The 16,997-nt window shown below is 39.7% G+C and overlaps 1 protein-coding gene across 1 annotated transcript; it reads left to right on the top strand.

Moving 5' to 3' along the window:
- Positions 1-153: 153 nt before the first annotated feature.
- LOC135944004 (nose resistant to fluoxetine protein 6-like) lies at positions 154-3,620 on the top strand. Its single transcript, XM_065490678.1, has 12 exons — positions 154-424; positions 728-987; positions 1,042-1,250; positions 1,310-1,380; positions 1,454-1,644; positions 1,707-1,864; positions 1,925-2,093; positions 2,180-2,373; positions 2,431-2,566; positions 2,626-2,815; positions 2,872-3,014; positions 3,070-3,620. Exons 1-12 carry the CDS (start codon positions 247-249, stop codon positions 3,178-3,180), a joined length of 2,010 nt encoding a protein of 669 aa, XP_065346750.1. The 5' UTR covers positions 154-246; the 3' UTR covers positions 3,181-3,620.
- The last annotated feature ends 13,377 nt before the right edge of the window (positions 3,621-16,997 follow it).

Raw genomic sequence — 16,997 nt, 5'->3', positions numbered from 1 at the left:
ACGTTCACTTTCTTTCAGTTCCTTCTCTTTCATTTTTGAACGAGCTCAAATTGGATTTTATTTTGACTTTATGCATTACTCGCATTCGCATATGAAGCAAAAAGGTTTTAATGATCAGCATTATCATTCTGTTGGAGGCAAAGTGAAGAGAGCGATGCCTTCGATTTAAATGAGCACCTTGCAAATTATAAAAGATGCGCGTCGCGTTTTATTTTTAAGCAGTCGTTCGCCGGCTGAGCTCACGCGATGAGTTGCGTAACGTTTCTTCTGGTAGCAATACTGTTGCTAGTGTCCCCTGCATTTAGTTTCCACTTCAATGCTCACTTGCACCCGGATTTATTGGGCTCTGACAATGATTTTTGCCGCGAACAGTTGGAGCACATTATTGAAGGAATTTCCAACCTAGACTTGTGGGCCCTCAAGTGTAAGTAAAGTGGTATTTAAGAATTTTTAATATGGTTTTAGCAACTTATTATTGTTTGCTTAGTTTTAATAAAATAATATTTGCTCTAGTGAAAATTGTCGAGTTAAAAGTTATGTAACTAAAGTAATAAGCTATAAAACACATGAATGTTTTAGTATTAAGAATTTACACAAATTCTTATAAAGCGAGATGAGTTTAACGTTTAAACATTAAATCAAAAGATAGATAGTTTTGCGCTTTAAAAATGAATTGTTTAAAAACTATCCAAGCTCTTATTAAAATTTTAATGTAAGCAATTTTCAGTCATCGATTCTAGCTCAAAACCACAGTCTGGAATTCTCTCTGGAAATACAGTGGATTATGGGAGTTTTGACGAGTGCGTCGGAATTTCTGCTAGTGTTCCTCTGCTCGGAGAAAATATCAAAGGAAAATATTGCCTAGCAAATATACACATTGAACCTGATAAACCTGGGAAAATGGAAAAAGATGGTATCCTTAATATCATCACTAGTAATAGGCGACACATTGAGTTAACAAAAAACCAAACTACGAAGAATACGATGGTAGAAGATATAGATAGAAAATATATTGTGAAATAAATAAAAATTTACTTCAAGATTCCAGTTGTGCTTCCGAGTTTCGCCCTCTTCAGGTCTGCATTTTGCATTCCAAGTGCATGCCGATCAGTTGACCTTGAGAGAATACTAAACTCCACACTTTCACACTTTGGGAAATCAATTGGACTGACGATTTATAACGAAGCATTTGAAGAAAATTGTTCAGTCGAAACGGAGATCTCATGGAATTCCAGTGATATAGCATTTTTGTGAGAGATATTTAGGTTGATCGTTAGTATTTTCATTAATATATACTTTTCTCTTTTAGGATAATGCTTGGCGCGCTTGTTTCTCTGGCTTTGGCGGCTACTGTTTATGAAGAGCGATTCAATGTTGAAGGTACCTTAAATTTGTTGCAGTGATTTTAGATTTTCAAAGTACTGATATTAGTTGTCAATTAACAAACTTTCAGGGGGTGGAATATTCCAAGCCGTGGTACAGTCTTTCTCGCTGTCTGATAATTGGCGCAAACTTACTTCGTGCAACACGACGATGGCGAGCTTAGATGGCGTTCGAGCTCTTAGCATATTCGCAGTGATGCTTTGCCATACTGGCTTAACAAACCTCACTCTTCCTTACATCAACAAAAAGGATATTTTCGACGTATTAAATTTAATTAGCAAAATGTTAAGCACTTATTTAGTTATTTCCGGTATTAATTGCAGGCTTCAAGAAGAATAGAATACTTGCCTTATTATTTGACGGGCTTAAGTGTCGACTCATTCCTACTGCTTGGAGGTGCCCTCCGAACTTACAATATGATTGAAAAACTGGAGCGTAAAAAGTTCTTTTACTTCAAAGACGTGATTCAACGATACTTGAGGAAAGATTGATATTTTTTAAGTCCTTTAACTTTTCCTTATTTGCATTTGTACGTTTACAGACTTACACCAGCATTGGCCGTAATCATTGCGTTTTATGCTACTATTTTCCCTCTTCTTGGAAGTGGACCAACGTGGTTCAAAGACGTCGGTGTGCATATGGAGGTCTGCAAGGAAAATTGGCCACTCAACTTACTTTATGTGAACAACATAATTGACTCTGATAGATTGGTATTCAGTTCTTTTTTATGTTTGAAAAGTTGACACAAAATATATTTTGATCTAAATGTAATTATTTTCTTCTCTTTGTTCAACAGTGCATTGTGCAAACGTGGTATTTGGGAGCAGATATGCAGCTTTATCTTCTAGCGCCGCTCATTGTTTATCCTATTTGGATGTGGCCATCTGCTGGAAAATACATCATCCTAGTCATGCTTACTCTATCGTCGTTGTTGTCAGCCTATATAATATTTGAAGCTGATACGACAGTTTTATTCATATCAACATTTGAGTGAATAACAAAAAATTGCATTTATTAAACTTCTGATCATAACTGTCATTCTTACAGAGACGAAAAATTGGCATCCTATGTAAAGTGGATCCACTATTTCACTCCATCCCGATTGTATTCCTATCTGGCTGGAGTCACTCTTGGAAAAATTTTAAGTAACATAAAAAATGGAAAGGCTGAGAAAATTTCTAAGGTATTATTAATCACCGTTGACATAATAAGATTATTCTTTAAACTAAAAACTATTTTTAGGAGGTTATTTACAGTGGCTCGACTTTGAGCTCGTTGGCGCTTTCTACAATTGCTTATTGGGCATTTCAATATATCAGTCCAGATTATAAATACAGCTTGGGCCAATCTATCCTTCTTGGTGTGCTGATAAAAATAGTCATCACATTTTGCATCTCTTGGATAATTTTTGTCTGTGAAACAGGAAATGGAGGTATGAGTGCTCACAGTAAATGGGAAACTGTACTTATTGATATTTCCAAATTATAGGCCTGATCAACCGATTTCTCTCTTGCAGACCTTTACAATTTATAAGCAAATTATCATTCTGCATGTTTTTGACGCACTATATCGTTATAAGCCACTCGTGCGGATCTACCAGACAACCGGAATATTTTTGTTTCTTTAGACTTGTGAGTATCGGCATATTTATCACAGTGATTTCTAATTAAAAATTTGTTTTTTCAGTCGTATGTAGTGATTGGGCATAGTGTGTACACTATATTTCTGTCTATTCCTCTTCACCTGCTTGTAGAAGCCCCGTCTAGAGCGTTAACGAATTATATCATGACTAAATGACTTCTGTGTTCTTCTATCTTTTTCATAATCTTTTGCACGAATGACGTGATACAAAAATTTAAATCTGTTGTATGTAATTGAATAAAACAAAATTTAGAATCTAAGAAAGATATTTAATAGCCCGGCAAGTTGTATTTCAAATATAATATGGTACTTTCGTAACGACTGGATAGTAACTTGAGAAATATCATTTTTAACCATTTTGGGGTCAAAAAATTTCATAGTCCATCCAGATGCAAAATTTGAAACAAAACCATAACAATTTTAATCATTGCTGTAAAATAGTGCTGCAATAATCACAGTGGTGGAGTAACAAAGCCCATTTTAGTATTCACATTGGCATTCAAAAGAAATCATTCATTATATTCGACAAGAAGTTTAATTTTTTATAAAAAGTCATATCAGCCTATTTAATAAAATTGGTCCTTGTACAGTATAAATGCTTAGTATATCTAGCAATTAATTGCTGTAATAAAATTTCAATGTAAACCCATTTTTCGTTTGCCGAACGCATAATCGATCGACATCGACTGATCCGCGCTGTGCAAATTGTGTTCTGGGAGTTGCTGTCATTGCCGCAAGATCGCGCCTAAGTCAAGTAGCACCAAATCTCTTGAAACACATGCGATCAGCCTGGCGGCGCATGCAACCTGCGAAGCATCTAGGGCCGGCAAAAAGGCTAAACGATGTCCCTTTCTGGCCGTTTTTTCGACTTGACAGACCCCCGCTGTTTTTATTGCCTTCCGCAGCGGCCGAGTAGAGAAGACAAGGATGCGAGTTGCATGAAAAACTCTGTTCGAGCTGCAGAGTTATGCAAGTAAAGTTTTATCGAGTGTATGAAAAGCAATCTATAAAGGGGGGCAAAAAGCGAAGCAGGACTGCTGAAGTGTTGGACCGAAGCCACCACATGTTGAAATATCTCAGCATCCTGCTTGCTGTCCCAGGCTTTTGTTGCCGTGCGCGCTCGCCTAGGCTGATGCAGCTTTTCACCCACTCGACAGACTTCACCGTCAAAGTAAGTGAGCTTTAATTACAAATGACACCAGCACCAGCAGCTTTCATCATGGGTACTTCTCGATTCACACCGATTTTTAAAGGAAATAATATGAGAAAAGTAAAACCATTTTATTTTTCTCTTGCAATTTAGGTAAACAAAAATAAAGGTAATTGGTTGAAATTGTCTCGGCGCGCAATTACTTTAATGTGTTTAGTGTGTGGTGCATTTAACATTTACTGTCCAAACTCAATTTAGCAGAAGACAATCATCCAATAGCAGCTCGTCTGCTTGGAGTGCTTCTTTTTAACATCCAGACTGTTGGCCTCTAGACGTTTAAGCGGGGCAACCCGCGTCCAAATTACACCGCAATTTCCTGCGAAAGCTGGTCGTTATTGTGCTCTGCAGTGCGTACGTGCATTATTTTCTGTAATAATTCTCCAGCGTCAGACAGCGCGCAGGCAGGCAGTTTTCAGGAGCCCCAGCAGTGAAACTACAGCTCAGCGCTGGTACTCACGCTTCCCTAGAATATTGCTTAATTGTTGCGGGATTCCCTGCTAATTAATTACGCGAGCGAGAAGCTCTGACTGACGGACCTCTAGTGGAAGTTCTCGGAATTCAAATAAGCGGTTGGAAACTAAATTTGTCATCCTGAACTTGGCGGGTCCAAACTTGAGGGATCAAGTGTCACGATCTCTTAATTAGGGCACAATGGCAAGGCCGAGGGAATAAATTCCGCTCAAGTGTTCGCTCCCATTACCTCGGGAGAAGGAAAGCTTGCAGACGGAGCTCCAAACTTGGCTGCGACGTACGTTTGACTTGGGGGAGCGAACCAATATAAAAGTTTCAATTCCCTTATTAGTTAGAAAAATGTTTGGCATTTGATTTCAATAAAACCGACCTCTTGTCAAAGCAGTGTAAAGAGGGGCGAAGCTTAGTGTGTAGAGACGGAAGAAGAAAAGTAAAGCCATTAGACGTAGGAGTTTCAAAGAAGGTACCGACCGGTTCTCTTTTGTTCCAATCAAAAGGTCCTTTTCCTACTCATTGTCGAATTCCAAGGAGTCTTCGCTAAACGCACACATATTTGAAACCTGACAAATGTATTCCGACAGCGCATACCTTTGAGACATTTCATCGTAACTAGAAATTGATTCTGGAAGATTTACAAAGGTGCTTCTGTGAATAAAAGCTACGTGAAGAGCGCGTCGTACACTTGAAAGTACATCTATTTTCGTGTGAATTGATACCAGTTTAAATTGTGACACGAAAGTGTGAGATTTAACACAAATTTGTTTCTGAATCAATATCTAGTTGTTAAATTCACTCGTGAAAAATTTTAGGTTTGTAGAGTGACAAGATAAAACTGCTCAAAACATTTTTCCACGTGTCACTATATGAATTATGCCAATGTCTCACCGATAGAATCAATATTTCTGAATTTCCAGCCACGTCGTCGACGAGCCCAATTTCCGCGCCAATCTCGAACAACACCACCATAACATACACGGTTGTTCCAGATTTTTTGCTCGCCAGCGTTTTCCTCTCCGAGAGTTAGAGTCGCGTTTCATGTACTAAACTCCTTGAGCTGCACAGTTTTTCATCCGCGCGTCATAAATCTCGAAGAAAAGGAGGCCTGTGTGTGATATTGGCCAGTCAGCAGCGCTATCTGACGCCATCTCCTAGATGAATTATTATTGCAAACACCAGCACGAGCTGTACTGATTGTTTAAATGTGCGAGCCGGGGAAAAAAGCAGTCAGAAGACACAATCTCTGGAGCTAATCATAATCCTCATAACTCTTGCCTCCCACCGGTTTATCGGACAGAGTGTGCATGTGTATTTGGCGACGCTGGGGTTACAAGTCTTGTGTGTCTCTTTTCTGTGACATGCAAGTGGAGGAGCTGCACTCAACTTATTTTTACATTGCATTAGCAGCTTCCTGCAGCTGCCTTTGCAGTCTCCAGCATCTTGATACATTGCTGCAGGACTTTTCTAACTTATGTCCACTGGCGATTCCTAACACTTGAGTAGCTGGTCGAGCTCGTAAATCAACCCCCCCCCCCTCGTTTCCAATATTAAAATTGGCCAAGTCGTGTATCTATGCTGGTGTTCAACAATTTTACGTGATTTTGATTAGAGCGGAACGTTTTATTGAAAAAATGAATTTCATTTAGTACCAATCTTTCCAAGCCGTTGGATTGCTTTGTTAAGCGCATATACTGCGTGCAATGTACAATTTCAATGGTAATTCAAGTAATGTCTAAGGGTCGATCATGCGGGCAGCATGCCTAGCAGGTTTGACTCACTTGCAATACCATATATATATATATATATATATATATGCCAATCGAGTCCATTCGCATCAGTGAGGAAATAATTATTTAGAGACTCTACAGCTCTACAGCTCTACAGCAAAAAATTAACGGAAAAAATAAAAAAATGGGTCAATTGAGCTGGATATTATTGAAAATCGTTTATTATATGTTTCTAGTTTGCTCGATATTCCACGATTCACACCCATTGATTGAAAAAGATGTTGATTGGGTTGAACATTCAATTGAACCAGGTTGAACGTACATTTAAGCAGTTACGATTGCAATTCTTCTTAGGAGTGTGAAATCAGTTAACTTAATAAAATTGTTCAAATATAAACAAAAAATCTGTCATAAAAAAGCTCATTTTTTCATTTGGATCTTTAAGAATAGAAATATAAAACTAAACCTGCGGCCAAGGGAAAAATTGTTGTTTGAGCCTATCTCAAATCTGTTATTTTGCTACTTTGATTTTATTTTATGCCATTCCTTTTAAATGATCTAGTTTATTTAAAACTATGTTAATATTTAAGTAGTGAGAAATTATATTTCTCAATCGCGTCATTAAATGACAAAATTATTTTATTTAATAATTTAGAAGCTTTTACATTAATTAATATTAAAATCCACCATGGCAACAGTTTAAATCGCAACCATCATTTAGTCTAACCTTGGTCGATTTTATAGCCCTTTTGGATTAACAATATGTGTAATATTGCATGTTGATGAGCTGTTTAGTTTTCTATTCAGCAGCCGTGATGCTCGGCAACCGTGCAGTACGTGGCAATGTGCGAGCGCCATCAAAAGCAGCCAGTACACCCATCGCATACACATGCATGCTGCAGCGCGCAATGTTATTAAGGCCGCGGGAAATGTAATCGTTTGTAGAGCCCAGTATTTTCACTACGTGGATGCTGCCGGCCATGTTTGTATTCTGTATATTGGTTTCTTCTTTGATCATTGCACAGCAACAGAGAGTGGGTAGCATTAAAAAACGAGCAACGTCAATCACGGCGCATTGTGTGTCACTGAAAGCTGTGCACAGGGGCCTCGGGCTGTGAATCTTCAAAAATACAGCAGCTCTTTACCACGAACAAAACATTATTTTGTAATACTTTTGCGGCATTATTCTATTGAAAAAATGGTGAGTCTGGAGTGCGGAGACATGATTTTAAAGGAAATTGCATTCTTTTCCTCTCTCTTGGCCTCGCTGCACACGCACTTGCTGCTTATAATGTGCGAGGGAATTCCGCGTACAGGAAGATGAAAATAAATATTGGCTGCGAAGGGAAAGTTGCCGCCCGCGCGGAGAAAAATGTATCGGGTTATCTGTTCGGGGTGGCGCGCCGTGTTCGGAAAAAAGAAAGATGGAATAGAACGAGTTATGGTCTTGTTTACATTTCGACCAGAGCTGCAGGAGCAATCAATAAACCCCCTAGAATGATAATGTTGTTATCAGTGGGCGGAATACGTGTGTGGTTAGCCAGAGTGCTCCCCAGCTTGCAAACGTTCCAACTGTATAGAACTACTGTTTTCATTGAGGTGGGGCCCACGCTGTTGTTTGTTTAAGTAATAAAATCCAATTAAATTTCAGAAACATGATTTTGAGTGCATGAATTAGGGGATGTGTACTTAGAGGATTTAAATAAAATTGGGCAGCATGAGTGAAATTTTTAACTTCTCTAAAATGGATGAAAAATTCCCAAAAACTGGAATTTTACTACCTCATTAAAGTCCGATATTATATATTAAGGAAGTAAAAAATCTTATTGAATAGTATGAACAGTAAAAATACTAACCAAATCAGTATAAATTGATAAATATAAATTTTCATAGAAAATCCTGATGGTTATATACTGAAAAAAATATTAATAATATCACGCTTTGAATGCAGTCTGTTAAAATGACGGGAATTCGCCTCAAAAATTACACTGTGACAGATCTATAGTAATTGGTTTGGAAATAATGAAAGAAAAATGATTTTACTTTGGAAGGTGTATTTCGTAATTCATATTCTCGCGCATTATTTCGCTCAAATAATTGAGAGAGAGGAGGAACCCGGAATCACTGTGATGAGTAGCAACCCTAATATAAAATGGAGTCAGCTGGCAAGTTTATTTGCATTTACAACAGGCAGCAGTGACGTGGTGGCGACGGCGGCAGCGGCGGCGAAGAAGAAGAATAAAGCGAAATCGAGTGTGTGCGTGCCATGCCATTATCATCCGCGAGCTGACGGCAATCAACAAAGTTGGCGAGCGAGCGAGCGAGAGTTCAAAAGGCTCGTCGAAACGAAGGCACAAGTTTGATAATTGGAGGCAAAAAGCGCGCGCGTCGCAACAAAAGTTGCACTGTGTTGTGTGAGAGCGAGCTAGCACATTAAGTCGGATAATTCAGATGATTATCCGACAATGATGCGGCGATGTGCTCGCGCGCGCCCGACCCGCAATGCGTGGTATCGATTCGGCAAAGCGTGTTGCTCGCAAGCAACGCAACGTGCAAGGCCCCCGGGAAACCGGTACTACACTCACGCGTGCAGACCTGTTGTTCACTTTCAATTTATCCCTGCCTCCATTACTCAACTTATTGCTCTTCAGCTCCGGTGCGAAGGTCTGCGCTTTAACAATGTGCCCAAAGTTGGCCCATAATAAAAAGTCGGACAGAGAACACGAGCCAAGCGAGAGCATCAACGGCTGCTTTGATCTAATTATACCGACTAGAAATTTGCCTTTTCCTGGCCAATTAAAGCATCGCGGCCTGCTGTTGATGCTCTGCGAGGCGGCAAATAATGAGAACCTCTCCCTTTTCAGCTGGGCCAAATTGAAACGACTCCCATTCGGCAGCTCTGCCTCTGAAGCGAAGATTTGGCGCCCGAGGCACTTCTCTCAAGCTATATTTATATGGATCAACAAAGAGTCTCATTATATGTGAATGGGTTGAGAGTGTTCGCGAAAGCAATAACGAGAGAAAGATCTAACGACAGTGCTTCTTAATTGGCTTTAAATGCACCCAAGTCTGAGAAATACCAAGGGAGATAGTACTTGCTCGTAAGTGCATCTCTAGTTAGAAGGCAGTGACCGTAAATACAATTATTGCTTTGTCATTAATACCCTGCTGATTTTTGCTAACATTCTGTGACAAAAGACAATTAATTAAAAGAATGTACAGTGAGAAGTAGCAAAATCAGTTGTATGATGAATGATACAATTATTCTAATAAAACATATCCGTTTTCTGCTTTTACGTCAAATAGATCATTTTGGAATCAGTGTGCGGAATAGAAGACGGCAATGAAAGTCAAATTCTATCGATTCTTCCAATGATTAGAGCCGGATTACAGAAAATATTACACTTGCGAAAAAACATGCTTGTCCACAACATTTTTGTTCAATCGGCAGATCAGTGTTGGCATTTGCCGGAATGGACTGTCATTTGGTCTCTATCACGAGTCGCAATTCTGTCGGTCGCTTGTCTGCGCTCAGTACCATGAAACAAGCGCGAATCTAACAGAGAAGCGAAAGCGATCCGGAGTGCAGGAAACAATCGCAAATGGGCTCGTGCGTCTCTTTCGAAATCCAAGGGTCAATCGTTGAACGGGTCTGGCAGCCGATGGAGAGGGGCAAGTGGTGAGTGACGATATTAAAAAGCAGGCATGGATTACGACGCAAAGGCAGCATCACAGTCGAGACGTAACTTTCCTCTGTCCAGCGTTATCTTGCCGAGAATATAAAAGACCCCGAGGGGTTTGTTTGCCGATGAGGGTGGTTTGAAATAAGTAACAATGAAGAGAGAGAAGCCCAGGCCACGAGAGAGAGAGAGAGAGTCTGGCACTGCGAGAATGAGAGAGGGGGTTATTGGGTGAAGTTCCGGTCGGCGTGCACACAGCAGGGATGATCGCGCGCGCCGGATAGGAAGTTGGCGTGATTGCCTAAAACTCGTCGGCCTCTGTGTTCAGTGGTTCGCTAAAACTTGCTTGCACTCGTGTGCGTCCGAGTCCCGAGGCGGTAAAGGGCGCAACCTCCATTATTTCGTGTAGAAACGTGCGCTCCGCTCTTGTTCCGCACTTATCCCAGGCCTCCGAGCGGGACAAGAATTACGCTCTCGCGTGGATAATCTGGTCGGTTGGGTTTAATTGTTTTATGAAACAGCGGCCACTAATTGATATTTAACGCTGCGGATCGACGCCGGCCAGGGGGACAGCAAGCCGCGGGGAAAAACGCACGTTCAGCAGACTCGAGGTGGGAATTCGTAATTAAAAGAGTTGCGTGCGGATGCGCTCGCCACTCTGTGCAAATGCGTGGGCGGGAATTATTCGATTCGGTCAAAAGAGCACGTCCAGGCGTGTTGCGGAATGCAGCGGGTAATTTACTCCCTGTCCCGGAGGTAATTATGCCAATGGAACGCGGGCCTATTTTATCACTGCATTTTAAACTGCAACTGAAATTGATGCTCTACTCACAAATAATATTATTATGCAAATGAGATCCATTAAAACCTATTACCACATTAGTGCATATATCCTACAACGCTAAACAAATGTTTAAATATCTGCATCAGCAAGTTAATACAATTTTTTTTTAAACTTCAGAGGATGGAGAGATTTCATCAAAACGTGCTTTTAATCACAAATAATTCTACGAAGCATAAAATAAGAAAAAGCAGGAATCATGAATGTGTTTTGATCTCTCATAAATCTATGATTAATTAATAGTGATGCAAAACGATTTCCATATCATCATATTTAAAAAAGTTAGACAGTGGCAGCATCTGGTTTTGAGACTAAAAATTATTATTTCTTTAGTTAGGAAGCAGAATTAGTATTTTGTCCAACTATCATCAGCCCTCGATACACGCTTATTAAAGCAATTATAAATTTAGAGCGATAATTTAGATTAAAATAATTCAAAAATTAGTACCAGCCGATAATTCTTCTGAATTTGCTGAACTTGTAATTTTTTTGAACTAAATATGTTTATTTAAAAAGAAGAGAAAAAATTCCAGCATTTACAACACTTTGGATGAGCGTAGCAGGACAGAAAGTTAGTAAAGAAAAAATAGAATGCTTGTCCACAACAATTTTTTGTCCAAGATATTGATATAAACAAAACTCTTCAGACAGATTGCGGAGATTAAGGAAACCCGCTGCAGGAAATATCATTCATTGGATTAGCAGCGCCCAAAGTTTTCGCTGCTGGGCAACTCGTGGAGGAAAAACAAACTTGGTTTGCTCGCCCGCCGCAACATTTTTGGCAATGAATCACCTGATTTAGTGCCTCTCTCTCTCTCTCTCTCTCTCTCTCTCTCTCTCTCTCTCTCTCTCTCTCTCTCTCTCTCTCTCTCTCTCTCTCTCTCTCCTCTCTATCTATATAGCCAATGATTATTTCCTCGTTCCTTTTTGCGGATTCCAGAATTTAATAATTTAGCCGCTGCTCTCCCCGGACGGAAAGTTTGTTCAAACAGTTCTAGATGCTAGTTTTCAAACATTCTCTGGCGTGTTTTAAAACAATCAGGCGCGCTTTGGAAAAATTTACGACCGGAGGGGATCTTGGCTTTTGCTCCTTTCAATGGCAGAGAGGGTGTGCCATTTCGCACCCCCTTCTCGAAGTGAAGGAAAATTTCCCGGGAAAATGGGGAAATATTGTAGGGGCCAACGGTGATCACAACTGAAGATATGGAGGAGTCTTTTGCGATATCTAAGCTCCAAGATTTCTGTATGTGTAAACCATAAATTCTGCTCCGACGTGTCATGGTAGACCAGAAAAAATAGCTGCAAAGAGATTAGAGAGGACTAAAAAAGCAGAAGATTAAATTTAGAAATTATATTCGGAAACCCACATTCTGTATATATCCTTTCAAAACTTTAGTCTGGTTTTAAATTGATTTATATCTTTTTTTCATTGTTAGAGATTAATGTGGATTCCAAGAATCTTGAAAAACCGATATCCATCCATCAATGATTTCGAATTACAACCTATGCATTTGCAACCTATGCAATATAATTACAGTAAGGAAAATTGTTGTGTAGATTGAAGACATTAGTAACAAAAATGAAAAAAATCAGAGATAGAGAGAGAGAGAGAGAGAGAGAGAGAGAGAGAGAGAGAGAGAGAGAGAGAGAGAGAGAGAGAGAGAGAGAGAGAGAGAGAGAGACCGATGAAGGATTCCCCTGCAGTACCTGCACTGTCAGATGCTAGAAGCCGCCTCGTAGCTGTGATCACGCCCTCGGTGCTGCTGAAAAACGGGGAGAAAGAAAGAGAAAAATACGAGACGCCACACATTAAAAATATAAACGGCTGCTGCATCTGAGTTTTATGTAATGCAGAGAGGAGAAAGGGGCCCTGCGCGACCGTCTTTATGACGAAAACGGCGTGCGCATGAAAAATCATCGCCTAATTTTCATGCGGCACGTTTGCGGGCGGGCACGACAGCGGCGCGGTGTGAAAGATGCTGATTTTTTATTTTAATAAAACTCGCCGCCCGCTGGCATCATCGGGCGGAGTTAAATTGCCCTGAGACGTGCCCCTGGGGATGATGCATGTTATGATACGGCAATAACCCCGTGACGTGACAAATGCGCCCGACTTAGCCGAATCACTTATCCTCCGCTGCTCAACGACGTCGGATGCAAAGTTGCCCTCTTCCGCTGAACGCCCCTGATGTGCTATGCTGATGCCGTGCAGCACCTTATGCTCAATTTGCAGCATACATGTCCACATTTCCCGGCATAAAAATTTCATGGCAAACGCCAGGAAGTGCTCCCTAGGCAGTGACAGGGAATTTTTATACTCAGCACACAACACTTTTAAAATCGAGGTCATTCTTCAGAACGAACATATAATTCAAAGGGTTGTGAAGGAAAAATTTGTTTAGGAACAAAGCATTTGTTTAACTAAAAATCCAAGACCGACATTTTGAACATTTTCCATCACATCTCAAATTTCATTTGTGGCAAAATTTTAGCGTGTTGTGAATGTGCTTTAGCGTAGGCCTTGTCGGCTCGACTGTCTTTTGATTTGCCGATGTTCCCTTTTCACTTTTTTTTTGTAATTTTGATATCGATGAAATAAATAAATATAATGTCTTTCTTTTTCACAAGCTTTAAATTGGGTTAAAAAATGGTTTTCCAATTTTAAAACAAGCAGCTACGCAAATACAAGCTTTTATCATCCAGACAATTTTTCATAATATTATGAAACTGTTGGTCTGGAATAAAATGAAACACGCACGAGTAACTCACTCTGCACTCCTCTGTTGAAAACTGAAAAATTGACCTGAATTATTTGATTTACACCGCAACTCACACAGACCAGTCTGCGAAGAATTGTGAAATCCACTTTGCAAATTAGCATTTTGCGCCGCAGCAATTCCAACAAATCTCCTTGCTCACTTCACTTGGCCGTGCCACCGCCGAGCGGATTGAAATGTGCATTTCACACTTCCGCCCCATTAAACAAATCCCGTCCAGCAGAGCAGCTTTGCTCCTCTCGTCACAATTAAAGGAAATGAATTATGCAGTCTCGATACGCGGCCGATTACCGTTGGTAAGTAAGCCGACCTATTTTACCATCCAAGGACGAGATTAGCACACGGCAAAATTAGCGACTAGCTTAATTACATCGGAGCCGGAATTATAATATTATATGTGTTAATGCAGTCAGGGCAGGTGATTACGTCGCACGTGTCGAATATGGCGCGGTGCCGTCGAGTGTGTAATTTTACAGGGCCAGTCAGCTGATCTGGTAATAATTATAATATGCAACTTGCTTTCGTCAGTGCAGTCGAGTGTGGCAAATCCATATTTGCGTTTAATTGTGCTGCACAAGCCCCAATGTGCAATCAAACAGAAATTAGCGCACTGGAATTGGCAAACTCGGCAGTGTTCTCAGCCACCGGGTCCCAGCCGGAATCGTGTAAATATGACGCACGCAGCAGTGTTCGGCCTAATTAATTATTGATATCGCCTTTCTCGCCCTCCAGAGGATCGAAAGCCTAATCCGCCACGAGTCTCTTGGTGCCGTGTTTACTGCCAGCATCAGCATCAAATTGTTTTTGCGAATAAGGCCCCACAGTCATTGCTCGAAACAGAATAATTGAAAGCTAGTACACGAGATTAATAATAGATCTCAAGATTGAATAGCTATTGATAGAAGCTATAAATACCACCCTCGTTCTTGATTCACTCGTACGAGATGCCTTCTGCAGTTTCCCACGCACTCCAATTTAAATTTCTTAAGTTAGTAGAAAGGTTTCAAAGTTAGAGTTTAATAATCTTGGTGTATAATATTTTATTTCCTCTCACTAAATATGAATGTTAAAAATATAAATAATGTTATTTCGAACGTTGTGTTTGTGAACTAGTTAAATATTGGAACTATATAAGATTATATTGATTGCTGATTCATCGCAAAAAATTGAAATCACTATTTTAGTGCAATATATCAATCTTATTTTCGATATTTTTGCTAGTCATTTATAATCATTTTTATGCATACAAAATTAAAAATTTAATGGAATAATAGTAGATATTTTTCAAAATTTCGGGAAAACAGATTACGTTATTTGCAGGAGTAGTTTATCGTCATACTGAGCACTGCAATTTCAAAAATAAAAATTTTACGTTTGCATAGTCTACTACTATACCAAATTTATATTCATGACTAGGGTTGGGAAACTTAGACTGTTTTATTGTGCAAAATAGTCGACTATTTTTAGACGCTTTTTGCCCTCAAAAAGACTGTTTTTTAGACTGTTTTTGGTGATTTAGACGGTTTTAGACGGTTTTGAGTAGGCTGATTTCTGGTGCCAATTTCATGCATTTTCAACATTTTTGAGTTTATCTTTCAATTATTCAAATTATGGGCCAAATAATTCACTTAAATATTACCAAAGTTTCTTGGTAAAAGCAGGAAAATGTACTTATACGATTAATTTTTATTATTTTTTGTCACACAAATGACACCACCGACGAAATATTTAATAGAGCACTGCACGGGTATAAGAGTGCGGGTTTAAACCCGCGGTTATCTGCACCGCGTGGCGGGTTGGTTTAATTTTTTTTTGTCGTTTCTGTTGGGTGCGGTGCGGTTGCGGGTTTATGCACTAAAAACCATGAAATATTTTGTGAAGCTACCAACAGATGACGCCACCGTATACTTTCAATTTTAAGGCACTTGCAGACTTAATCCTACCACCGTGCATTCTTCACTTAATTTTCTTTCTTTTGACGTGCTGAAAACCAATATCGGTTAAGCTAATCGGTGTAGAATCGTGAAAAACTATTTTATAAATTTAAAATATTTTCCGACGTTTCTACGGCGAATGGCTGGACTGATTTTGGTTTTTAGCACGTCAAAAGAAAATAAATTAAGTGACGAATGCAGGATTGAGTCTGAAATCGCAGCGGAAAGTGCCTTAAAATTAAATTTATTACGAAAGTATACGTTGGCGACATCTGGTGGCGGCTTCGAACACTAAGGCCTTCATGCAACTGGTGAATAGCAAAATTTATAATATGAAGATTCGGGGTTTCGGTAATGCGGTTGCGGGTTTTTGGAACACACGTCACCGCGGGTGAGGGTTAAAATTAAGAATTCCATGGCTGGGTGCGGGTGAAAAAATCCACCCGTGCAGAGATGGCTCTGGGATCCTAGATAATCGCGGCATATCGACGTTGCATTCTGTTATATTATAAAATATGAGAATTTCCCCAGCAAACGGCCTATTTTGGGGGATTTTAGACGGTTTTAGACTGTTTCAGGCGGGTTTAGACGATTTTTGGCAATTTAGACGGTTTTAGACGATTTTAAGTAGGTGTCAATCGTCATCATTTTTCATGATTCGTGAAGATTTCATGTTTTTGGAAAGAAATAGAGCACAGAAAAAATAGTCGATCGTCAAGTTTCCCAACCCTATTCATGACATTGATCATGATGTGATACGACTGATACGCCCCTAAGTATTTCTGTTTTGGTTGTTATCCAAAAAATCCAAGTGTTCTGCGATAAAATTTGTTCCAATCATTTACTTTGATACCGGCAACCATTACTGTGAATGAAACAGCTTTAAATAACCTGCTCTAACTGTATGATTTCACAAAATTCATAAGAGTGAATGCTCGGTTTTGCCCGCGAAGCCTCGCAATTCTATAAATATATAAATATAGCTTGTGAAATGGTGAGTGATTTTTTATTTTGACAACTTATCTAAATATCCCCGAGTTTGAAGCACATAAATAAATCGAGGAAAGAACACAACTTTTTTCTTTTTTATATCTCGCTGCGCCGGTGGCCACTCATTCACATAATTCACCTGCGCAGCAATTGATTTGAGTGTCATCATCATGGAAGCGCGCGCGTATTGAGCCGTAAAAATTAATGGCTTACGAATAAATTTTTGCCGACGGTCGCAGCTTTGCGAAAAAGCGATCGACTAACGAGCGAACAAGAGCAAAAAATGGTCCTGAGCAAATCTCCAGTCCCTGCGAAATTGTTTGGCGTCGTGTTTTTGGAAGACGAT

The sequence above is a fragment of the Cloeon dipterum genome, chromosome 4 (genome assembly GCF_949628265.1).
Source record: "Cloeon dipterum chromosome 4, ieCloDipt1.1, whole genome shotgun sequence".
Lineage (NCBI taxonomy): Eukaryota > Metazoa > Arthropoda > Insecta > Ephemeroptera > Baetidae > Cloeon > Cloeon dipterum.
This window is presented reverse-complemented; position numbering and strand designations above follow the sequence as displayed.